The sequence below is a fragment of the Vombatus ursinus genome, unplaced genomic scaffold (assembly GCF_900497805.2).
Source record: "Vombatus ursinus unplaced genomic scaffold, bare-nosed wombat genome assembly UNPS02014825.1, whole genome shotgun sequence".
Lineage (NCBI taxonomy): Eukaryota > Metazoa > Chordata > Mammalia > Diprotodontia > Vombatidae > Vombatus > Vombatus ursinus.
The window spans coordinates 12443692-12469497 of NW_020954603.1; the positions used below are offsets into that span (position 1 = coordinate 12443692).

General features: G+C 40.1%; 1 protein-coding gene across 2 annotated transcripts; it reads left to right on the forward strand.

Moving 5' to 3' along the window:
• The first annotated feature begins 1878 nt into the window (after positions 1-1878).
• On the forward strand, positions 1879-20119 carry LOC114024922 (guanylate-binding protein 6-like). Of its 2 annotated transcripts, none has more exons than XM_027838179.1 (11): positions 1879-2023; positions 5217-5412; positions 8450-8577; positions 10288-10397; positions 11294-11487; positions 13766-14011; positions 15487-15767; positions 16609-16821; positions 17371-17473; positions 18438-18631; positions 19864-20119. In XM_027838179.1, exons 2-11 carry the CDS (start codon positions 5223-5225, stop codon positions 20080-20082), a joined length of 1878 nt encoding a protein of 625 aa, XP_027693980.1. In that variant the 5' UTR covers positions 1879-2023; positions 5217-5222; the 3' UTR covers positions 20083-20119. The 2 variants fall into 2 exon arrangements, with proteins under 2 accessions (XP_027693980.1, XP_027693981.1); XM_027838180.1 differs by lacking the exon at positions 1879-2023 and adding an exon at positions 2511-2610.
• The last annotated feature ends 5687 nt before the right edge of the window (positions 20120-25806 follow it).

Genomic DNA, 25806 nt, shown 5'->3' on the forward strand with positions numbered 1-25806 from the left:
AATTTAGGAAAACAACATATAAAAGGGAATTGAAAAGATGGTGGATCGAGAGAAAGTACCTGAATGTGGGCACAAGTGGGATAGTCTAACAAGGAGAGAAGTGAACTGAGCTTGAACCAAGCGCTTCTTCCAATTGAGGTTGTAGGGAGGAACTCGTCAGTGTCAATGTCTATGTATTCTTATGCTTCTCAATGGTCTCCATATTCCTTCTTTTGTAGAGAACAGAAATATTTCATTACATTCATGTACCACAATTGGTTTAGCCATTCAGCAAGAGGTGGAATCTTTATTTTTCCAGTTCTTAAATACAAAAAGTAGTTTTTGCTATAAATATTTTGGTGTATACATGACCTTTTTTTTCTTATTTTTTTTTTACCTACTTGGAGCATCTGACTATTACCAGGATCTCTGGGACAGAAATAATGGGTATTTTAGCAATTTTCTTTAAATAATTCTATCAATCAACAATCAACAAATGTTTATTAATTACCTACTATCTACCAGACACTAGGGATGAAAGAGCAAAGAATGAACCAAGCCCTGCTGGCAATGAGCCTACTTTCCAATGGATCCATATAAAAATATATACGTCATAAATATAAAGTCACAAAGTAGTTACATACAAAATATTGTTTTAGCAAAGGCATTAGCAATTGGGGAAGATAAGGAAAGGCTTCATGTAGCAGACAATATCTGAAGCTGATCTTAAAGGAAGAAAGGGACTTTATGAGTTAGTGGTAAGGAGGAAATGAAACTTAGGAATGAGGTAAAGCAAATATAAAGGTGAAGAAATGGGACCTGAATCACCATGATGGAGGAACAGAAAAAAAACTTGTTTGACTGGATTGCAGAGTGAAGAAGAAGGAACCCAGTCTGGTAAGGCTGGAAATGTAGGTGGAAGCCAGGTTGTATAGAGCCTAAAAGCTAAAGAGAAGAAGTTTTTTAATCCTATAGAAGAAATCAGGAAGTCACTAGAATTGGTTAAGTGCAGGAGGCCTATAGTATGATCCTCACTTAAGGAAAACTACTCTGGCATTAGCATGGACTGGAGTGGTAAGAGTGTTGAGGCCTGAAAACAAATTAGGAGGCTTTTGTGACGACTGAGGTGGAAGGTGATGAGGGATGTTCCAAAATGGTTGGAACAAGTCATAGTAACACCAATATGCTGTCCACAACTCCGCTATTGACCATTTCCATCTTTTGTTATCCCCACCAATTTTCAAGGACTCAGGTGAAACAAGCATCATTTTGACTTTCATTTCTCTTGTGTTCTTGTTATTCAATCATTTATCAGTCATGTCTGACTCTCAATCACCCCATTTGGCGGTTTCTTGGCAAAGATACTGGTGTGGTTTGCCATTTTGTTCTCCAGCTCATTTTACAGATGAGGAAACTGAGGCAAACAGGGTAAAGTGACTTGACAAGGGTCACATAGCAGGAAGTTGAATCTTCCTGATTCTGAGGCCTGGAACTTTATCCACTGCCCCACCTTTGGTCTCTCATTCATGACATTAAAGTAAATGCCATCAAATAGGAGGTTTTGATATATTAATATTTATTTAATGCCAGCAGCCAGGGACACTCCACTGATCTAGTGGAGTGACTTAGGTCATCTACCTGAAGAGTTTGCACTGTGAGGCCCTGGGCACTCTGTTTTTCCTGGTAGGTACAAAGGATGTCTAGACGGTTTTTGAGGTTGGTGTTAGAAAACACTTCTGTTGAAGCCCTCACATCTGGGGAATAATTAGGCACCTGCTGCATTTCTCAAACACTACACCCACACATCTGCTTTAGTCTCCCATTCTAGACTTACAGTGTTAGAGACAGCAAGAGTTGCTTTTGGTTTCAATTTCTCTTGTCCTTCCCACCCTTTTCTTCTTACTATAAATAAGAGAAACATTTGGATAAGCAATAGAAAGAAGAGAGGAGAGGAGAAGGAAGAGCAAATAAAGGAAGAAATGAGAGAAAGAGGAAACTTGTGAGAGCACTCCTGAATGGTCTGGCTTGAAGCCTCCTGAAAAAGGTAAGGGTTATTTCCAAGTTTTCTCTTATCTTCCATGCCTCTTTTTCCTGGAGCTTGAAAGTTTGTCTCAGGATTAAAGCCCAGTGAGAAGGGATAAGGGGGCCCCTTGAACAAGACCATTTGCTTGGCACTGATTGATCCAAACAGCTTCCTCTGGCCTTAGCTACTGGCCCCTGGCTTTGTGTTCTGGAGATACTGCAGCTTATCCCCTTTAAGGCAGTGGGAAGTGCTGAGGGAGAGTGAGACAAGCTTAAAGGACAAAGGACAAAGCCATGATACGGGGGACCTGGCTTCCAGCCCTGTCTCTTCTAGTTGTCTGATCCTGGCCAAACCCCTTTAACCTCTGTGAGCCACAGTTTTCTCATCAGCAGAAGTGGAGATGAAATGATATGTTTGTACAAGCAGGGGATGGGACCACACGATATCTTGAGGTCTCCTAGAGATGTGGAATCAACGATTCTCAGCCTAGTGGAGTGGAAACCACACTAGAATTGGATTTCAGGCATGTAGGGCCGGGTTCTCTATCATCTGGACAATCTCAATGGCAGAGGCATTTGTTCTTGCTGGGAGAAGACAGAATCTATAAGGTTTGCAAAGGCCCCGGAGTCTACATCAGCTGGGAATTGTACTGCTGAGGAGCAGGGCAGTGAGAGTTTCCAGAATACTCTGGGTGGACTGTAGCTGTCAGCCTGGAGACAGGTGTAGAGGGAGTGAGGCGCATCCTCTTTGCCCCCAGTGCTGGATGGACCCCTGTGAGGATGGCCCTGCTCCTTCCTGGGTGGTGCTTGGGGCATGGGCAGCAGGGACGGCCCTCGCCCTGGGTCCCTTGGGCTCTGTGGGCTCGCTGCTGTTCAGCAGGCTGCTAGGAGAATGCTGGGAGGATTGCCAGGACTTTGCTCCTACCAAAGGTTGGATTCTATATGGGGACGCTGCTGGTTGAGCAAGAGTTGTTGTTGCTGTTTTTGTGGTTGTTGTTGTTGTTGAGTTGTTCATTCATGTCTGACTCTTCATGACCCCATAGACCAGTTGTCCATAGGGTTGTCTTGGCAATGACACTAGAGTGGTTTACCATTTCCTTCTCCAGTGGATCATCTATTGTCAGCCAGTGTTCACTACCACCACAAGACAGTGGTCCATGAGGCAAAGAACAGATGGAGTTAATTTATTAGGAGCAGTCCAAGCTGAACCTTAAAAGAATGAGTAGGAAAAGAGTGAAGGAGAATAACACTAACTGGTGTCTGAATTACCCTGGTAAGGTTCACTAAATGCTTTGGAGAAATTATCTCATTTAAACCATGACAGCCCAGTGAAGTAAGTACTTTGCTGTTGTGTCCATTGCACAGGTGAGGAACCTGAGGTGCAGAGACAGTAAGTCCATGGCCACCAAGCTGGGATGTGTGGCTGACAGGATGGGAGCCCAGCTCCTCCTGACTCCAGGCCCAGCCCTATATCCAACTTATCACATGGCCTCAATAAGTCACATGTTAGGGGATAACATGTCTTTTCCTTGTTCTTTCCTGACCCCGAATATCCAGCTGCTGACTATTTCCAATCTAAGAGAAATGGGAAAAGTCTCCTTGCACTGCTCTAAATTATCTAATAGACACTATATCATATGAGGTCAGTGTAGATACACAGGGCAGCCTGCCCTCCAGGTCTGGCACAGTGAAGGCTGCTTTGGTCCAAGCTCTGGGATGTTCCTAGGAGTAAAGATCCACAGTGTATCTACATGGGACTAGAAACCCAGGGAAAACATCTACACAACAGGCAGAAATCTGAGACTCTGGAAGGCAGAGGAGTGACTATTCCCACTCCTGGCCTCATTTCCTGGCTCCCAGAAAGGACTACGAAGTTCTTTACAACTCAACTACTTCTGTAAGGGTTGGATTCAACTGGGGCTCAGGGCCTGGGGTCTGGCTGTACACCCCAGAGCTCCAGAGCCCCAGAGCCCCAGAGCTTTCACCTGGAGGGACTTAGGTAGCCAGAGTTTCAGTGATTGTCAGAGCAGCTACTGAGGTGATAGTTACGTATTTCTTTAATGAGGTCAGAGGCAGCTGACCTTTAATGAGGCATCCTTGTTCACTGTTGAGAAATTGGGTGACTTCCACCAATGATTAATTTGATTGTCTTTTTTTGGGAGTGGATAAGGACCTAAGCTTTCATTGGTTTAATAATCTCCTAGGAATGAAACTCCTTCTACCAATATAGGCCTACAACTGTTCTGCAATTTATAATCTTATAAAGATTCATGGGCCATTGGCAGATTAAGTGACTTGCCAAAGGTCACAAATTCAGGTCATGTCAGAGACAGTATTTAATCTATGTTTTCTTGGCTCTCAAACCAACTCTTTATCAACTCTGCCATGATGCCAATGATTAAGAACAATTCTATGCCAGTTAAATGAAAGAGCTCCTTGGTGTCCACAAATTGAGAGGACAAACAGAAGTCAGGAAATAGAAATTATAGCAATAATCAGAAACCTCAGAGTGAGGTGGGAGAAAGGGAGGGATGGACAGAAATCACCCCAAAGTCATTCAGGCAACACTAAGAAGGGACTAGCACCAGGCACTAATAAAAAGCTATTTATCTCAAAGTATTTGCCCTAGACACTGTCCTATATAATCCCTCCCTCACACCAATGCATGTCCATGGCCACTGTGAACCTGGACCAACATAATGCAAAGAGATATGAGTATTGTACCAGGTAGAAACTTGTACTTTCAAAGATAGGGAATATTTTTCCTATGTGACAGCCTTAGGGATCAAGAATGAAGTGACAGGACATCTGGGCAAGACAGCTCAGTGGTGTAGTGAACAGAGAGCTGGGCCAGGAATCAGGAAGACCTCTGTTTAAACCCAGAAACTGTCTACCTCAGTTTCCTCCTCTGTAAGAATGGGGATAACAATCATACTTACCTCCCAGGCTTGTCATGAGGATAAGATAAGATATTTGTAAAGTGTTTTGTAATTCTTAAGGCACTACATAGAGGTCATTATTATCATTGCCATTAATATCATCAACATTATTATTTGTCATTGCCAGTTCTTTGTTCCTAAAAACAGAATTCCACAAGCACAGAACATTCTCTCTTCTGCTGTTCCTAATATCTGACTCACCTAGGCAGTCTCAGTTGAGGATTGTGTGAATTCTGCACCTTCACTTCTGTCTAAGGGGCTCCTTTGCATTTACAGGTGACCATGGCATCAGCAGAGCACATGGAGGCCCCCATATGTCTGGTAGAAAACAAGAATGAAAAACTGATGGTAAACCAGCAAGCCCTACAGATTCTAACTTCCATTACCAAGCCAGTGGTGGTAGTAGCTATTGTTGGCCTGTACCGTACTGGAAAATCCTACCTGATGAACAGACTGGCAGGAAAGAATGTAGGTAAGTGAACTCTCTCACCTCCGGGAGTCTAATTTTGGAGGATATTATGCCACAGGGTTAGAGTTGCTACAAGGCATGTCTGAGACTTAATGAAGGTTTAAAAATTGGACCCTGGTTTATTGTTGCCTTCTAATCAGTCAACAAGCATTTATTAAGTACCTACTATGTGCTAGAAACGATGCTAAGTGCTGAGGAGACAGAGAAAGGAAAATTCACTTTCTGATCTCAAGGAGCTCACAGTCTAATGGAGTAGACAACTTGCAAACAACTGAGTACAAATGAGATCTATACGAGATACATTGGAGATAATTATTAGAGGAAAGGCACTAGCATTAAAGGGATCCAGACAAGTTTCTCACTTAAGTTTAGCTGAGAATTGAAGGGAAACAGGGAAGCCAAAAGGCAGAGGTGAAGAGGGGGAGCATTCCAGGCAGGAAATCGAGTCAGGAGATGGAGTGTCCACCAAAGGCTTAGATCTTACACTGTGATACTTGTGAATTAAATGATCCCACAACAAATGTCTTCATGACAAAGATACTCAAATGCTCTAGCATTAAAAATGGTTGCATTTCTTTGAAAACAGAAAAATGTCCTGTCCCTGGCTGCCTGTCTCCTAGTGGCTGTGTTTCTTACCTCCTGCTAGCCCTGCATCCCCTCAGGATTATCGCCTCTCCTCTACATTATGTCGGTCTGAGAATGCGGTTGTCACTTACTCCTGTGAGTAATCAGAGCAGCCAGATCACAAGAGGGAAACATTTTCATCATATGGATTGTTCTCACAGGATCATCAACACAGAGCTAGAAGAGACCACAGGGGACATCTGACTCAACCTCCCTCTTTTTTTACAGTTGAGGAAAGTAAGCTCCAGAGGGGTGTCGTTTATTTTTCATCCTTCAGTTTTGAAGAGACCAATGATATCATGCGGTGAATTCTTGACTTAGGCATGTATTGAACTCAAGTAAGGCAGAGTTGCATAAAACCATCAGCCTCACTTTCTCTTCCACAGTCGTCTGTGTCCAGTGGTGAGACAAAATTCAGGATGACTGGCAATGGCCTGGGATGCCCTGGCCGACTTTGGTGTCTGACCAAGCACCAGCTTCAGTCACCTTCATGGCCGCTGGAACAAATTGTTTTCCTTCACCCATTCCTCCTGGGGAAGTCTCACATGCTTGGAGTAGACATCCTCTTAACTTACTGACAGATGTGAGGCCTCTCAGTTACCCTCAACCTGGTTTAAGATGGTTTTACTGGGGTGTGGCTGCGTGCATTTTAAGCTTTTTGGAGACATAGATGAGAACGGGGTGAGAGGTGGACACCAAAGGTGGATCAGCAGCCCTGAAAAGGCATCAGCAAGCCCTCACACCAGAGGTGCTTGTCCTCCCTGAACACCCCATACAGACTCCCAGAGAGTGATTTGCCCAGTGTCACACAGGTAGTGAACAACAGAGGCCAGATTTGAACCCAGATCCTGTTACTCTAGACTCAGGGCTTTCTGCACTATTGCTGTACGTTGTGGTTTGTGGACTGAAATGTATTGGGAATTGACATAATTTGATGCAAAGTGATCCCTGAACAATATTAACAACTTTACCTTTAGAATCTCACCTCCCTTTCTTCCCCTTAATGAATGAATGAATTTAGTAAGTACTAAATGCCATTGATGAGGCCAATACAAAATCAAGACAGCCCCCGCTCTCAAGAAGCTCATATTCTAATGAACAGTTAACACACAGAGGTTTCAGCTTTCCAATTCCTGGATTTCTCTCTAGACATCTGACAAAGTTTCCTACTGCCAGGAATCTCTCCCAGAGCATAAATTGCATTGTTTTCTTTCCTGAAAACTCTCCCCATATCTCACATCTGTCTAAAATGTCTTATAATGTATGTAAAGACCTTTCAGTGTTTTCTCCACACAGTGAGTAGGCATTCCCATACTAGCATTCCTTTGGAAGGGTTCCAGCCAACAATAGGTGGACATCTCTCATGTTTTACACTGAAATCAATCTAACAAATAAGTGTATGAGGCTCCCCTAGGCTCACTTCTGCTTTGCTGCTGGCAAATGTTTGAATAAAACTGGTGACCTAATGAATACAGAAAATGTAGACTTCAAACAATATTTCAATAATAAAAATACCAATAAAACAAACACCAGCAAACTAGTGCCTACCAAAAATAAAATAATAGAAAATAGTGAAGAGAAAGATAATTCTCCTCAAGGAAAAATCATTTGAGGTTTTAAGGGAATTAAGGAGAAGTAGGCTCTCTGTGTAGATGTTTGGTTCATAAGCATTCTGGACAAACCCTCAAAGTGGATAGAATGCTGGACCTAGAGTCAGGAAGACTGAAGTTCAAATCAAGACGCAGATACTGACTAGCTGTGTTAGTCTGCACAAGTCACTTGATCTCAGTTTTTCTCAGTTTCCTCAACCTTAAAATGGATATAACAATAACATTTATGTTCCAATGTTGCTGTGAGAATCAAATGAGAAGTTTTCAAATTTTTGAAGTGCTTAGCACTGTGCCTGGCACATAGTAGGCATTTAATAAATGCCTTCCCCCTCCCCCATCCCTCTATTAGAGAAAGATTTTCCAAGTTCATGAAAAGATAGTTTTTAGGTAACAATTGACTGAAACTGAAACTAAAGGTGATTTGATTCCTAGAAATCATCTCATTGCTGTACAGTGTGTGAGTGTGTGTGTGTGTGTATTACTGGCCTGTGGCTCCTGCAGAGTAGAAACTTTTGCTTTTCATTGTAGATCAGCTCACTGGCTGTGTGACCCAGGTCTAATAACTTACCTCCCTCAGTCTCAGTTTCCTCCTCTGTGAAATGGAGGTAAAAGAAACACCTAGTTCACAGCATTACTGTGAAGACAGAAGGAAAGAACACATAAAATGTGCTGCATAATGCTAATTCTGATCCTCATTCTCATTCTTTCCCCACTAAGGAGCTCCCCATCTTCTCCCTTTAGGGGCTGCTGCAGCCTCTGGGCTCCCTGCCTCCCCTGGGCCCTCATGTCTCACCCTTCCCTTGCAGGCTTCTCCCTTGGTTCCACTGTGCAGTCTCACACAAAGGGCATCTGGATGTGGTGTGTCCCTCACCCCAGCAAACCAGACCATGCCTTAGTTCTGCTTGATACTGAGGGCCTTGGAGACGTGGAAAAGGTAAATTAATTTGTGACATTCTGCTCACCCATTTCTCCTTCCTGGCTCTGCCTGAGCTAAGAAGGAATGACCTCTTACACCTGGCAGGCCTGTGTGTGGGTACAAAAGCCTCCTGCCAAGGGCTGCTTGTGCAATGTATCTGTGGGGTGCCGAGTATACGAAAAAGCCAAAGAAAGGCAGTCTCTAACCTTAAGGAAGTTTCAAATTAATGGAGAAAGACAAAAGGAAACACACTGGGGAAGAGGACAAGGGAAGATCTAGTATAGGGGCATGATATTGTGTGGAGTTGAAACCAAGTAGAGTTGCTGATAGAAAATAGCGAGTCACCTAGAAAGTTCTCATCTGAGGCCCCTATAAAAGAAGACTTTGAGAGGAGTTTACTGTTGCATCCTCCAACCTTCCAATCAGAGCAGAGAGGAAACTGAGGGAGCTGAGAAGGTGCTGAGAATGAAAAATCCAGTTGACCAGCATGGTGATGAAATTTGGGGTGATCAGATTATCCTAAGGGAGGCATGATGGTCCCTGGAGTCGAAAAAACTGGTGGAAAATGAAGAGATTCATTGTCAAGGTCCTTTACCTTGGCAATGAACAAAAGATTAAAAAAATCTCCCCTCGACCCTGGGACTGCTTTCATGTCAGTTTCTCTTTGTAATTTTTTACCTGTCACTATTTTGCCTTATACCCCTAATCTGCTGGGAAATATTTTCCCTCTTTCCAAAGTTCAATAATGACTACATGAGCTCCATCTTTGTACCACCCAATCTTCTTTAGCTCATAGAATTCACACACTAAGGATAGATAGGACAATGGGCCTTCCCACCCTGTTTGTCATCTCCTCTTGCTTTTGATGGCCCTAGAGTACATGGAAACTAGGAAAAATAAACGTTAAAGATATTCATCAGACATGGGATCTTTCCACACAAAAATAGAAACAAAGTAGGCCCCATTTAATGGTGGTACATCATCTTGAATGTTGCCACATACTCTTTGGTGCTATAACCCTGATGGGCCATCTGGAAGTTCAAAGCCCCTATACACATGCATGCGCACACACACACACATACACACACATAGAAGCAGAGTGATCTAGAACTGAAGTAACTGCTGGGGGTCCCTCTCAGGTGTTTCCCACCTCCTTCCCTTCTCCTCATTAGCTGACCTGGAACTTCAGGTCAAAATGATGTCCAGATAGCAAAGAGCTAACAGGTTCATAGATATACATGTGGTTTTGTTGTCTGGGTGGCATTATTATTCCAATAGATAGAACAATCTTGAATTCACAGCCCTGGGCTATCTCTATCAAAATCTCCAGGGAGGAGGTGGTCAAGGTAGTGGTGATAGTTTGACTTGACTTGCACAGGCTACCAGTGTCTTGCTTGATTGGTAAACCTGAATGCAAAAGTAGTCTCCAGTTTTATCAGCCTTGACCTTTCTCTGATTAATTAGCTTAGAAAGTAGACCAAGTAAAATATGGACAGACAGACAAGGATGGACGGATAGATCAATAGATAGCCAGCTAGATAATCTTCTAGGCATAGACTCCAGGTAATGATTTAGACTACAACCTCCAGCCTCAACCCTAAAACACCAAATCTTGAATATATGAGTGTTTACTGACTCCAGTGGAACTGACCACTAACTCTAGCTTGTCATACAGTGTCATGGATGGAGGGTGGAATCATGGGCTCACTGACATAATCTGTCTTGTAGGATGACTCTGAGAATGACTGCTGGATCTTCGCCCTGGCCATCCTGCTGAGCAGCACTTTTGTCTACAACAGCATGAGCACCATCAACCACCAGGCCTTGGAGCAGATGCAGTATCCTTTCAGAACTTCAGAACATCCATGACATGCTCAATGCTAATGTTCCCTCACCAGGATAGATGATAAACTATCCATACTTTAGGAGCTGTCATCATGAGTTACTCTGCCCAGAAATACATGTCACTGGGTGGCCAACCTTTTGGGTCAATGTCCCCCAAACCAGATTGGCTGATCCTTGCATGACAGTCTGGCACCAGGCCCACAAATGAAGCCTCGGGTGAACCTTGGTTGAACTTGCCATTGCACATAAATATTTTGCTTCCATGTTCAAGAACTCTGAAATGACTTGATCATTCCATCTTTCCCTCTGCCTTATCACTGCCAACCCTCTTTTCCCCTCTGCTTCATCTCACATCACTCATGTGTCTTCCTTTACATCCCATCATTCACCCCATCTCACATGAAGAGGTAGCCCCTCTCCTTGCCAAGGCAAATCCCTCTACATGTACCTTTGATTCCATCTCAACCTGTCTTTTCCAAGAGGTTATCTTCTCTATCATCCCTTATACTAAAATGTATCATCCTTGAGAGCAGGGTCCATGTTTTTCCCTTTATTTGTATACCTAGCATTTGGAACAATGCCTGATACATAGTAAGCACTTAATAAATGCTGGGTTTCATACAAGTGCTTCTGTTCTAATGTTACGGCAATCAGGAACCATGATGAGAACTGCAGTCTCACAAAACGGTTTGAAGAACATATTCAGTTAATCAGGCACTCCCCCCAAAAGTTCTGCCTTTTACATCTGGGATTGAAATACCATGAGTACAGAAGAGAAGGTGGGGGAGAGAATTTATAAGACTCAGTGGAGGGAAGGGAAGATTCCACAAATATAACTGGGAACTGATGAGGCCGGCAGGTGTTTCCTTTTCCTTATCCATGATCTTAGATATGTGACAGAGCTGACAGAGCTCATCAAGGTCAAATCCTCACCTAATGCTATTGGAAAAGACTCAGCAGAGTTTGTGGGCTTCTTTCCAGACTTTGTGTGGACTGTGCGGGATTTCACCCTGGAGCTTGAGCTAGACGGCCACCCCATCACCCCAGATGAATACCTGGAAAATGCCTTGAAACTCAGTAAAGGTAATTTATCAGGAATCAAGATTGGGCACATGGGTGGCCCTGGGCAGTATGGCGGGAAATGACATCAAATGTTTTTTTCCTGTTCTTTGAAACTTAGATGTTTATTCCTGGGACTTATTTTTTTGAATCTCATGGACTGTAGAAATGAAAGCTATCAAGACAGCCTGGTGTCAGACTGTCATGGCTTTGTTGAGGGTCAGTTAATCTCTTTTTTGTAGCTCCAGAATTTCCATAATGTAGTGATGTTTCCCAAGGGGGAAAATCCCTGAGAAACATGATTTTTGCCAACTTCTGTGATAGGTTTGTATTATATGAATTTACAAAAATAGGTAGATGTTTCTATATGTCCTGCAGTTGGTAGGTGAGCATGGAATTTCAATAAAAGTGAATGACTTGATTGTCAGGGTTATTTCATTCAGTCCAGTGCACATCTTGAAGAATTCTTCCTCTTTAGTAACAGCATAAAACTTGCTCATAACAAGAGATAGATAGCCATGTCCTTGAGAAGACATGTTGTACATCAAAATGGGAATGACATTTGCAGTCAGAGCCCTGGGTTCAAATTACAACTTTGGACACTTACTGCTTATGTGACTTTGAGGAAGTCATTTAATGTCTCTGAACCTCAGTTTCCTCATCTGTAAAAGGTGGATTTTGGACTTCAAGATCTCTAAAATCCCCCTAACTCTAAATTCATGAGGTTATGAGGAGAGAATTTCTCCTCTGGAGAATTCTAGAGAAACACTGGCTATGTCTCTCTCAAATATATCTTGCTTATCCTAAAGATTTCAAACTGACCATCAGATGCTCCCATTCAGCTCTGTCATTGCTCTAAGTAGCCTTTCTTCTTCTAACACTTCATAAGGGGTTATAAATCTAAATGTACAAATCTCTAATCTTGCACTATTTTCATTGTATGCTGGTAATCCCTTAACGACGTACAGGCAGAGATGCTGATCTCACTAGAAATATCACTCAACCATGTTTGGCAATGAGTTCCTTCAATTCCAGTCAAAATCATTAATTAAATATCTACACCATCCAAAGGATTGTGCTAGGTGTTCAGAATAAAAGGACAAAAATGCCTATCCTCAAAAAGGTTACATGCTAATGGTAAAAGGTAAAAGATCATTAGATAAAAAATATACAGAATAAATTAGGGAATGAGGGAGGTAAAAAGGACTAAAGAGCTGCAGGGATCATCAAAAGCCTCTATAAGAGGTACTGTCAAACCAGAGGGCTGCAGAGAGCCGCAAGTTCCAAATGAAAAGGTGATAGGGAGAAGAGTCTAGGCATAAAGGCAGACTAGGCAGAAAGATACAAATGGAAGATAGAATGTCATACATAGAGAACAGGAAGGTCAAGGTGACTGCCAAAGAAAATGGAAGGAGAGCTGTGGGAATTGAATCTAGTAGGACTAAAACTAGATTGGAAATCTGTCATGTTTGTGTTGGGTCCCAGAGGCATTAAGGAACCACCGTAGCTAGCTTCTTGAGCCAGGTGATAACATAATCAGCCTTGTTCATCAACTTTATCAATTTGGTCATGTGTGTGAGATGAGTAAGAGAGAGGAGGAAGTGGAGGCTGGAAGACCAGTTAGGAGGCTATTGCAAGAGTCCAGGTGAGAGGTGATGTGGGTCTGAACTCAAGGGACTGTGGGGTGTAAGTGAATGGAAGGCAATAAATCCAAGAGATGTTATGGGGGTAGAATTAGAAACTGATTGGTTACAGAGGTTAAAGATGAGGAAGAAATGTTGAAGATAATTTCTGAGACAGTTTTCTCTCAATGGCTAATTCTGTTTGTAGTGGTAGAATTGTGAACTTCAAACAAGGAGCATCTCCTTTATCAACCTGAAAGTCTAACTTTTTCCTGATCTTAGCTTTCATCTCTTGGGTCTCTTTCATTTTAGGGAGCCACAATTCTCTTTCTATATTATCTATAATTAGACTATCTATAATTCGCTGACTTCTACCTGGTCTTAGCTCAACATTGAATCTGTAAGAGGTTCTGTTCAGATTTGGGGCAAATCCATTTTCTCTGCATGTGTCTAGGTGCCTCCTCTGAATAATACATTATCCTTACAAGAACTGAATTGTTGTCTGATTTCTAGTAATCTCCCTAAATCACTTCTAATTTTAAAAATTCTGCGTCTATCCTTCTACCTTAGGACTGGATACATGAAGATTTGAATACAGCAATTACCAGTCATAAACATCTTCATCAACTCTTTGTCCTAGGCCTATGCATTACCATGATCCCTGTTTTCCTACCCCTCAGGCAAGAATCCCAAAGTTCAAAGGGCCAACCTTCCTCGAGAGTGCATCAGAAAATTCTTTCCAAAACGGAAGTGTTTTACTTTTGACCGTCCAACAAATGATAAGGCCCTCTTAACTCATCTTGAAGATGTCCAAGAAAGCCAGCTGGAGCCCGCATTCAAGGATCAGGCAGACAACTTCTGCTCTTACATCTTTTCCAATGCAAAAACCAAGACCCTTAGTGGGGGAATCATAGTCAATGGGAATCGTGAGTTTTCTTTTCTCCAACGCATACTTGACTGGGATTGGATATGTGTTCCTTGTTTCTTTGTATGTGTACAGATATTGTAAACTTTTTGTATTAATCTCACTACAAGTGTGGGTTTCTTTGTTCTTGTTTCCCTATCTTTCGGTTTACAAATTCCCAGGAATATGTGTTCTGAAACCATGTCAGTGTTCTTTGATGGAGACTAAATCTCCATTAGAGAGGTGTCATAGGTTTGGAGAAAGGCACTTGCCTTAATTTTACAAAGGGGAAGCATGTGGAGGTAGCAAACTATAAACCAGTGACTGACTTCTATCTGGCAAAATGGAAAGACACGTCATTAAGGGGATGGTTTGTGAGCATTAAGAAAGGGAATCGGTGCTCACTACATCCAGTGGATTAAGCAAATTTCCTTGTAAGACACTGTAACTGAATTGATGTAGATCAGGATAGTGTCAAATTAGCATAGTTAGATTTTAAGAGAATATTTAACAGTGTGTCATGCTGTGATTATGAACAAAATAGACACAAAATAGATGGTAAAACTGTAGGGTATATTCAGAACATATTAAATAAGCAGTCCCCCAAAATAGTCCTTAACAGCCTGAGGTGAATTTGAAAAGAAGTCTATAATGCCATGCTTTGGGGCTCTATACCTTTCTCAGTAACATTTACAAAGTTATAGAAGATGCAAATAGAATGGTAATCCAATGTGCAGATGGCATGGAGCTCAGAGAGACAACGAATACATTGAATGAAACAGGTAAAAAGTTATCCTGGCTGGCTAAAAAATGACCCTAAATGAATAATGGAACCTTATAAGAATATAAAGTTCTCCATTTGGGTTCAAAGTATCAACTTAAATAGAGTACAGAGGAGATAGAGATAGACAATAGTTCTGGAGAATTTCTTGGATTAGAAGGTTCCATTAAGAGTCGTTAGTCTAAAACACAAATTATTCAAGCCTTCATTGCCAAGAATGAGTTAAGTAATAATTCTCCTGTCTTTATTTGGCTCCAGTTAGGCTGCATCTGGTATTCTGTGTTCAGTTTTAGGCACCACACTTTAGGAAAGACCTAGACAAGGTCAAAAATTTCCAGGAAAGGACAACTAAAAATATTGAAAGGAATGAAGTTCACACAAAAATAAGCCCATGGAAGAATTCTTAGATCCATTCTCCTTGACCCAGAGGTTAAAATTAGGAGAAATGGGCAGAATTTGCTCAGAGGTATATTTAGGTTTGGTAAGCACGGAGTCTTACTAACCATTTAAATTGTTAAAATATAGAATAGGCTTCCTTGAGTGGTCATGGGCTTCCCTTAACTCAAAGTTATCTAACTGCTATAGGAAGTCACTTGCTAAGAATACTGACAAAGATATCCTTAGCCAGGCATGGGTTCTAGCAAATAAACGGCACTTGGATCAAATTGAAAGAAGGTTTTTCTTTGCCTTATTTTCCATTCCATCTTGTCTATCAGGGCTGGGAAGACTGCTAGAGATCTATGTGAAGACGATCTATAGTGGAGACATTCCCTGCCTGGAGAACGCAGTGTTGGCATTGGCTCAGATTGAGAATTCAGTTGCTGTGCAAAAAGCTACCAACCATTACGTAGAGCAGATGGCCTTAAAGGTAGACTTGCCCACGGAAACTCTCCAGGACTTGATAAACCTACATACAGACTGTGAGAAAGAAGCCATCTCAATTTTCATGAAGCATTCTTTCAAGGATGACACACACAAGTTCCAGGAGGAACTGGTGGTATGTTCTCTCAGCTATTTATACTCCTCGTTGCCTCTCTTTTCTGAGTGAAGCCTAGAGACTGGTCAGACTCTTTCTAATTTTTTTGACCTTGGGGCTTGTATCCCTAGCTCATGAGAGAAGAGCCTGGTTTCTCTAGAGAGCTAGACGCATGAAGACCTAAATCTCACTTATCATGAAAAGATGCTCCCTCCCTGTGACACATTGAAATCAGTTATTTCTTAGAAGACAAAATATCACCCACTCACATATTTGCTGAATAGATGGCATCATGGCTTTCGCAGAGCACATTGCAGTTTTTCTTGAGCTCACAGATTCACTCATCTCTACATACCTTCCCACCCTGAGCACCCTCAGATTCCTTCTAGCAGCATACTGCCAGTTCAAATATCTGCTCAGTCTTACTGAGTCTTGTAACACTCACTTGGCCCACACCAAAGGAAGAATCATTATTGTAGGATTCCAGGAGTGACAGACTTGGGAGATCATTTGATGTAATCACCTTATTTTGAGAGTGAGAGAACACTGAGCACCAGGAAGGATAGGTGATTTGTCCATGGTGACCTAGAATAGCAAATTTAAAACCAGAACCCAAGTCTCCCAGCTTCCCAGGCCAGAATTTTAAGTTTTATTCTAGCACACTATACATTTTGCCAGAAAAACAAAGCAAAGTAGACCTTTTCTCAACAGTTTCTCTAGAATCTTACTCTTTCTCTAATAAAATGATGGCACTTTGATACCTTTTGGGGCACTGTGCCAATCATCACCTGTTTTTTTTTTAATTATTACTGATGTAACTCTTCCTTTTTCCTGCATGTCTTTCCCTCCATCTCACTGGCAGCAAATCTTAGAAAATAAGAAGAATGGTTTCATACGTCAAAATGAGGAACATTCAATCAGATATTGTGAAATTAAGCTCAACTACCTCTCACAGACATTGATGGAATCCATTTCTCAAGGCATCTTCTCTGTACCAGGGGGTTACAAGCTCTACAGGGAAGAGAGAGAAAAAATAATGAACCATTACCATCAAGTACCCAAGAAAGGGATAAAGGTGAGGAAAGACCTGGAGGCCAGGAGTGGTGACGTGACAAGCAGGGCTCTATTGATCCCCCTGGATGGCTGAGCATTGACTTTCTCCTACCAATAACCAATAACCACCCAAGAGGAGAATGTCTAGATACTGTTGCCTTTTTAGTTCACATCTCAGCTGGAAGTTCTTGACAGAAATCTCTTCTTTCTGCCTAGAGAATATGCTGTGGAATTTAGGAAACTAGGCCATATGAGGGTCACAATAGGCCAGGCCTGATGCAGGCTGGCCTAGTACCTCAGGTTCAAGCTTGGAAGGAAATGAAATACTCATAGCTGTACCTCCTTGTGCTTTGGCTTTTTGGTACTCATTGACCAGTAGGTCACATCCATGACCTCTGTATTTAGTTTTCTGAGTCAATCACATCCCCCAAAATTCTCTCAATACCTTTTAAGGAAAAGAATATTCTAGCCTATATAGCAGATATTGCTCCTACCACAGAAGGTTTGCCCTTCTCAGCATCTGACTCAGTCTGGGGAAAATTATGCGTGTCTGTCTCATGTGCTTGTCCAGGCAGATGAGGTCCTCCAAAGGTTTCTACGGTCACTGGAGATGACAGGAGAATCCATCCTGCAGACAGATCAAGCTCTCACTGAACAAGAGAAGGCCATGGAAGGTAGAAGGGGATGGAGTATGATGACCTAGTCATGCAGGGATTTGGTGGGTTTGGAACAAAATTTCCCTAAGGCCCTCAGTGTGACATGAAGATTTTCCAAAAATGCTTGGGATTCCTTCTTCTCTACTGTCCCAGATCCTGCTGGGATCACAAGCAATTGTGATCATGACTGTAAATCTAGGAGGTCGGAAAGGGCTTTCCCTGCAGACTTTCTCAGCTCAGCTTCTCTGGGTCTAATCAAGACAGAGAAATTTAAGAATTTCCAGTCTCTTTTTCATAATCAGTTTGTGTTTCGAGTTCAGGAGAAAATGCATATGTCACTCTCCTGCTCAATAACCTCCTATGATTCCCTATTACCTCCAGGATCATATATAAACTTCTCTGTTCAACATTTTACTTTTAAAGCTCTTCATAACTTGGCCCTTCCTGTTTTTACCATTTTCTTAACTCTTTCTTTACTTCCCTCCATGCGTGCTACTCACTTACTTGCTGTTCCCCAGACACAACAAGCCATCTCTGATCTCCAGGTCTTTCCTCTAGCTGTCCCTTCTGCCATTAATGCTCCTCATAACTCTTACCTCAGCTAAAATCCCACCTATTTGGAAAGGCCTTTCATTGTCCCACCAGTCTTTAATGCCTCCTTCTCCATTTGTATTGCCTCCTATTCATTCTCTGTCTGCCTATGTCTCTGTCTCTCTCTCCACACACACACGCACATACACACATCTCGCATCTACATTTTTATATATATTCACACATTACTTTTTTATATATTTTCATGTTGCTTCTTCCTCTAGAATGCCAGCTCCTTTGGGCAGGAGTTGTTTTTAATCTCTTTTTTATCTCTCACATGTTTGGCACAGTGCCTAGCCCCTAGCAAGCATTTAATAAATGCTTTTTCACAGGAAATGAAAACTAGCCTCACTCAGTTTAATCTTCTCATGTTTTCTATTCCATCAAACAGTTGAACAGTTCAAAAAAGATGCAGCTGAGAAGGAGAAGAAGATGTTGGAACAGCAACTAATGGAAATGCAGCAAAAGATGGAAGCTCAGCAGAGAAGTTATGAAGAAAACATTAAGCAATTGGAAATTAAGATGATGGAACACAGGACCCAGATCCTGAGAGAACAGGAGATGATTCTGGAACATAAGATAAAGGTACATGGAGACTGGGGCAGTGCTTAGGAAGCAAAGCACCAATTGTACAGATGAAAGGATTTTTGTGTCATTCATGGAGTATCACCCCAGCTTTCACAGTGAGTGGCCCAAGCAAGGGTACCCCAAATTAAAGTTACTCTACAGGTTTACAGCCTATGAGATTCGAAGTCCATAAGCCCCTTCCAATATCTGTGTTTTTCCAGTTAACCAAAGACACAATTAATTCAAGGCAAATACCTACTGCCCAGAGGCTTTTCTGCTGTATTCCTTTTATAAAAGGCAGACACTTTAACATATAGTCATCAGTGTAGCAAACATTCCTCAGTGCTTTTTTTCCCCATGGGAGATCCACATATTTCTCTGAGCCTCAGTTAGAATGAGCCTTTTCTCTCCAGAAGGAGATTCCAGAACCCAAGGACTAAAAGCTTTTTGGAACAAAGATCCAGAACCATCCCAACTACCTTGTGCATTCAGGCCCAGCCTAAACTCATGTAATGTGGCCAGAACCAGCCCAGGCTAGTAATAGAGAGAGTAGATATTGATTCACATTTGTTTCAGTGTGAAACAAAGAGCCGAACCATTTTGAAGTTGACATGAGCCCAACTTGACTCACTCTCTAGACAGCATGTTATGTTTTGTTTTGTTTTTAACATGGACATCTGGTCCACTTGAATATGAATTGAGAATAATGATGAAGATGATAACTTGCATTTTATATGTCATTGTAAGGTTTACAAAGTATATGTCATTTCATTTTCTATCCTCACAACAACTTGGGGAGTCAGGTGTATAACTCCAGTCACAGCTAGCAAATGTCAGAAGCAGGATTCAAACTCAGGCCTTCCTGACTCCAAGTCTAGCACTGTACCACCTACCTCCCCCCTTTCAGGACCATGATTCCAACCCAGTTGACTTTGTGTTCAGTTGCTACAGATTTCAGCATTGGCCCTGAGGTCTAGCTTCTTGACTCTAGCATTGGGGAAGCTCTGAGTCATTGCAGAAAGGCCTAACTTCCAGATAGTTTTTCTCACTGCCCAGAAATGTCTCTTTGAGGTAAAATCCCCTGTGCCTTTTTTCCCCTCTTCTAAGCTACCTAGGGCTCATACCTTATGTAGCAGAAATACACAAAAGTGCTAGACCAAGGCAATTACCAGGCAATTACTAAGTCCTGGTTCTTAGTGGAATGGGGATTATCCAAGCTATAATGCTGATGTGCTTTTGTCTTCTCTAAGGAACAAAAGAAGTTGATGGAGGAAGGGTTTCATAAGAAAGCTGAAGAGATGGAGAGAGAGATAGAAAACCTACAAACAAACATTAAGTCTGCTGAGAGTACAAATTTTTCCTGGTGGACCTCAATTTTAGATGCTATTAGCACTCGAATGATGGCCTTATTACCCGGTGCAAGAAAACTCTTCAGAGGAGGGAAAAAGGCAGTGAGCCAACCTACATAATAATAAAATGGGTTTCAATTTCTCAAAAGAAAATTAAAGAATGTATTTGTTCCATCTAAAAACACATGGCACTGAGACTTCTTTGTATGTATTTGCGAGTGCATGTGTGTATGTGTTTCCTGCTTTTCATTTACTTAAATATTAAAAAGAAGACTAATATAATGCTCACTAGACAGGATAAAGAATATTGGGGAAAATTCACATGAAGAATATCTATCTCCTCTGTGTTAGTGAGATGAGGCTTCATTCCACTAAGTGAAAGGCTTCTTTTCTTTAAGGTAAATGGTCTGAAAAGCAGAAAGCTTGAGTTCTCCCTTTTTTCCCCTATGATTTCAAAGCTAGAATGAGGTGGAATGTAATCTGACTGCCTCATTTTACAGATGGCTCCTTTGTAGTGCAATGGGTAGGTCAGTACAAGAATCAGTGGGCACAATCTCTGGGAGATAAATGAGAACTAGAAGAATATGGAATAGGCTGTTATATAAGGTACAGAGATTTATATATGGTTGTTCTTTCCATTTACATTGTTGGAGTCTTTGTATATATTCTCTAGTTTCACTTAATTAACTCTACATCATATAGATAGTTACCTAAAAGATTTATTAAATACTTATTAGGGCCCATCTTCATTCAAAACTCAGGGATATAAATATGAGCCAAAATAAAGATAATCCCTACCTTCAAGGAGCTTACATTCTAATTCAGGAAAACAGATAAAAGGGACCTGAAACTTTGGTGGAGTGAGAGAAAGCATTTGAACATGAGTAGAAGTAGGAAAATTCAGAGAGGCAGGAGAGAGGCAAACTGAGGCAGGAAAGAGTCAAAGAACATTTAAGAGGTTAAAAAAAAAAAGAGATATCCGGTATTGGGGAGGGGTGTGCCCTGGTGCACATGTGGAAGTATTACCAGATGTAGGACTTGGTAGCTACAGTAGCAACAGCAGCTTCAGGAGCTCTCAGTCCAGAAACAGGGGGATTGGACAACTGGTCAGAAAGACATTTAAGGGACTCATGTGATAGTATTGGGCACAGAATAGAGTGCTATTTGGCAACTGTTTTGCCAATACCAAGTTTGAAATCACAGTTCTAAGGTGGAGAGGACTTTCAGTCACAAAAGAGCAAGGGGCATCAGGAGTGATAGTGTTTGCTGTCTCAGGAGCAGGGGCCCTGAACAACAATAGTGTTTGTGGCTAGAGGGAGTCAGGAACCCTTCCTAAATGAAGAGCAAGTACAGACCAGGAGAGTAGTGACCATAAATCTCCCTAGATCACACCACCTTGGAAGTACTGAAAACTTCCAAACTGCCAGAATGAGCCCTAAAAATAGCATTACAAAAAAGCCTGCATCTTGGGACAGTCCCTTTCCATCCCAGGTGGGCAGAACCCAACTTTCAAAGTCAATAAATAATCTGGGAAAATGAACAAAGAACAAAAAAGAATCTGACCATAAAAAGCTACTATGGTGACAGGAAAGATAAAAAACAAACTCAGAAGAAATAATGTTAAAAAAAAAGTTACAAGCAAAGCCTCAAAGAAAAATGCAAATGTGACAAAATCTCAACAAGAATTCCTGAAAGACTTGAAAAATAATTGTAAAAACCAAAAAGAAAAAAATCAAAAGGAAAAGTTGGGGAAGAAATGAAAGTGGTACAAGGAAATCAATAAAAGTTAAGTAAAAGATTGATAAAAGAGGTATAAAAATATTGGAGAAAAAAACATTTTAAAAATAGAATGGGCCAAATGGTAAAAGAGGTTCAAAATCTTAGACAAGAAAAGAACTCCTTAAAAAGTAAAATTGGCCAAATTGTAAAATATATACCAAATATCACTGATAAATATAACTCCTTAAAAAGCAAATTGGTCAAATGCAAAAAGAAGTAGAAAAACTCACAGAAGAAAATAATTTCTTAAAAATTGGAATTGGGCAAGTGGAAGCTAATGACTCCAAAGCAATTAAGAAACAAACAAAAAAAAAGATAAAGTCAGAAGAATGAAGAAATAGAAGAAAATGTGAAATATCTCATTGGAAAAAAAAACAACTGACAAGGAAAGTAGATCAAGGAGAGATAATTTAGGAATTATAAAGTCATATTTTTTTAAAAAAGCCTAGATAGCATATCTCAAGAAATCATCAAGGAAAACTTTCTATATCTTAGAACCCAGAGAGTAAAATGGAAATTGAAATAATCTACCAATCATCTCTTGAAAAAAATTCAAAAATGAAAATTTCCAGGAATATTGTAGACAGGTTCTGTAGCTCCTATGCCAAAGAGAAAATGCTACAAGTAACTCAAAGAAACCATTCAAGCACCATGGAGGCACAGTCAGGATCACAGAAGATATAGTGACTACCACATTAAAGAAGAAAAGGGCTTGTAATATGATATTCTAGAAGGTAAAGGAGGTTGGATTACAAATAAGAATAATCTACAAGCAAAACTGAGTGTAATCTTTCAAAGAAAAAAATGATATTTAATAAAATAGAAGATTTTTGAGTATTCCTGAAAAAAAAAGACCAGACCTGCATGGAAAATTGACATTCAAACACAACACTCAAGAGAAACATAAAAAGGTAAATATGAAAGAGAAATCATAAGGGACTAAATAAAGTCAAACTACTCATTTCTGTAAGGGAAGATGAGACATGTAATTTCTAAGAAGTTTATCAATGTTAGGGCAGTTAGAAAGATTCTATATAGACAGAGGTCACAAATGCAATTCAATTATGTTGGAATGATATACTTGAAAAAATGGGGGGATGAGAAAAAGGGATGCACAGGAAGAAAGGGAAAGGGTGAGGAATAAAGGGGAAAATTATCTAATATAAAAGTGATAAGCAAGGCAGAGCTTTTACAGTCGAGGGGAAATGTGAGGAAGGGTAAGCAATACTTGAGCCTGACACTCATCTNACACACACACACACACACACACACACACACACACACACACATTCTCAATTTGGTATAGAAATCTGTCTTATTCAACAAGGAAGAAGGAGAGGAAGAAGAAAGGAGAAAAGGGGGACAGAGTGAAAAGGAGGAAATATTAAGAGAGGCAGTGGTCAGAAATAAAACAAACTTTTGAAAATGGATAGGATAAAAAGAGAAAGAGAAATAAATAGAAAAAATAAGACATAGGAAAATGTATAGTTAGTAAGCATAACTGTGAATGGGAATGGAATGAATTCACCCATCAAACAGAAAAGTTCAGCAGAGTGGATGAGAAACCAGAATCCAGCAATCTTTTCTTTATAAGAAACACACTTGAAAGAGACACAAACAAAGTTAAAATAAGGGCCTGGAGCAGAAGCTATTATGCTTCAGCTGAAGTAAAAGAGGCAGGAGTTACAATCATGATGTCAGATAAAGCAACAATAAAAATAGATCTAATGAAAAGAGATAAGCATGAAAACTACATTTAGCTGAAAGGCACCATAGACAACGAAGGGATATCAATACTAAACATATATACACCAAAATGGCATAGTATCCAAATGCTTAAAAGAAAAGTTAAATGAATTACAGGAGGAAATAGTAAAATTATACTAGTGGGAAACCTCAACTTTCCCTTCTCAAAGTTAGAGAAATCTAACCATATAATAAATGACGAAAGAAGGTAAGGAGAAGAATAGAATCTTTGAAAAGTTAGATGTGATAGAACTCTGGAAAAAAATGAATGGGAATAGAAAGGAGAATTCATTTTTTTTTCCAGCTGTACATGGTACCTTCACAAAAACTGACCATGTATTAGGGCAATAAAAACCTCACAACCAAGTGCAGAAAAGCAGAAATATCAAATGCACTCTTTTCAGATCAAAATGCAATAAAATATATTTAATAAAGGTCTGTGGAAGCATAGACTTAAAATTAATTGGAAACTAAATAATCTAAGCCCAAAAATGAATGGGTCAAAGGACAAATCATAGAAACAATCAATGATTTCATTATAGAAAATGACAACGAGCCAACATTCCAAAATTGGAGATTTGTAGTCAAAGCAGTGTACTTAGGGGAAATTTTATATCTCTAAATGTGCACATCAATAAATCAGAGAAAGAACAAATCAATGAATTGCACATGGAATTAAAAAAATAGAAAAAGAATAAAAATTTAAATCCCCAGTTAGACAAAGGAGAGATTAACAAAATTGAAAATAAAAAGACAATTGAGCTAACAAATAAAACTGGGAGCTGGTTTGATGAAAAAACCCAATAAAATAGATAAACCAGTGGTTAATTTAATTTAAAAAAAGAAATAAGAAAACCAAATTAACAGCATCAAAAATGAAATAGGTAAATAAAAAATTAAATTGAAACAATTGTTAGTAGCTCTTCTGCTCAATTATGTGCCAATAAAACTGAAAGTCTAAGTGAAATGGATGAATATTTATAAAAATATAAATTGCCTAGATTAATGGAAGAGGAAGGAGAATACTTCAATAACATTACCTTATAAAAAGAAATTGAATAAGTCATAAATGAGCTCCCTAAGAAAAAATTCCTAGAATCAGATGGACTTACAAGTGAATCCTTCTAAACATTCAAGAAACAATTAATATAATACCATATAAAATATTTAAAATAGTAGATAAAGGACACATACTAAATTTCTTCTATGACAAAATATGGTTTTGATGCCTAAACCAGTGAAAACAAAAACAGATAAAGAAAACTATAAGTTAATTTCTCTAATTAATATTGATGCAAAAAGCTGAAATAAAATTCTAGCAAGGAAATTACAGCAATACATCACAATCATTGAATATAATGACCAATATTAAGAAAATGATAAGCATAATTGACCATGTCAATAACAAAACCAAGAAAAACCACATAATTGTATCAGTACATGCAGAAAAAGCTTTTGTCAAAATACAACACTCATTTCCATAAAAAATATTAGAAAGCATAGTAATAAGTAGAGCCTTTCTTAAAATGATAAGTGATAGATATCTTAAAATGAAAACCAAGCATAATCTGCAATGGGGTTAACTAGAAGTTTTACCCCCCATAACTGGAAGCAAGGATGTCCATTGTAACTGCTATTATTCAACATTATGCTAGATTTAGCAATAAGACAAGAAAAAGGAATTGAAGGAATAAGAATAGGCAATGAGGAAACAAACTATCAATCTTTGCAGATGATATGATCATATATTTTGAGAAGCCTAGAGAATCAACTAAAAAAGTAGTAGAAGCAATTAACAACTTTAGCAAAGTTGCAGGATATAAAATAGCCCCCACATAAATCATCAGCATTTCTATATATACTACCAATGAAACCCAGGAAGAAGAGATAGAAAGAGAAACTCCATTTAAAATAATAGCAGCTGCCTCCTCCTGAGTTGATCCTAGGATCCCTCTTTTCCTCCCCAAGTAGTTACTGTAGCCACTGCCTTCTCTTCATTTATCCTTCTGCACTATAAGCAACATTGGTACCAAGATGTCCAACCAAGTAGTCTGCTAGGAAACTAGTCATACCAGGAACTGGTAAACAGCCTCAGTCCTCAATGAATGCACAATTAGGTTGGCTTTTACAGGTACAGTCCAAAGAAAGGCCTGTTGGACTCATTATTGTCCCTCATTCAGAATATGCTTACTGTGGATCTTGTGCTACTCATGGTTACAAATAAGTGAATCCATCTTTACCCAGAGAATACTTAGCCTTAGGTATTTTTCCATCATGTGCCCCTATCTCAATGCACACTTTCCTCTGTGTGTGTGTGTG

What these genes read in the sequence shown, in the direction of transcription:
- LOC114024922 (XM_027838179.1), top strand. Translation starts at nt 5,223, where the DNA reads ATGGCATCAGCAGAGCACATGGAGGCCCCCATATGTCTGGTAGAAAAC. An exon ending in AATCATAGTCAATGGGAATC is followed by an intron (nt 14,012 to 15,486) that starts GTGAGTTTTCTT and finishes CTTGTCTATCAG; the next exon opens with GGCTGGGAAGACTGCTAGAG. An exon ending in ACAAGAGAAGGCCATGGAAG is followed by an intron (nt 17,474 to 18,437) that starts GTAGAAGGGGAT and finishes TCCATCAAACAG; the next exon opens with TTGAACAGTTCAAAAAAGAT.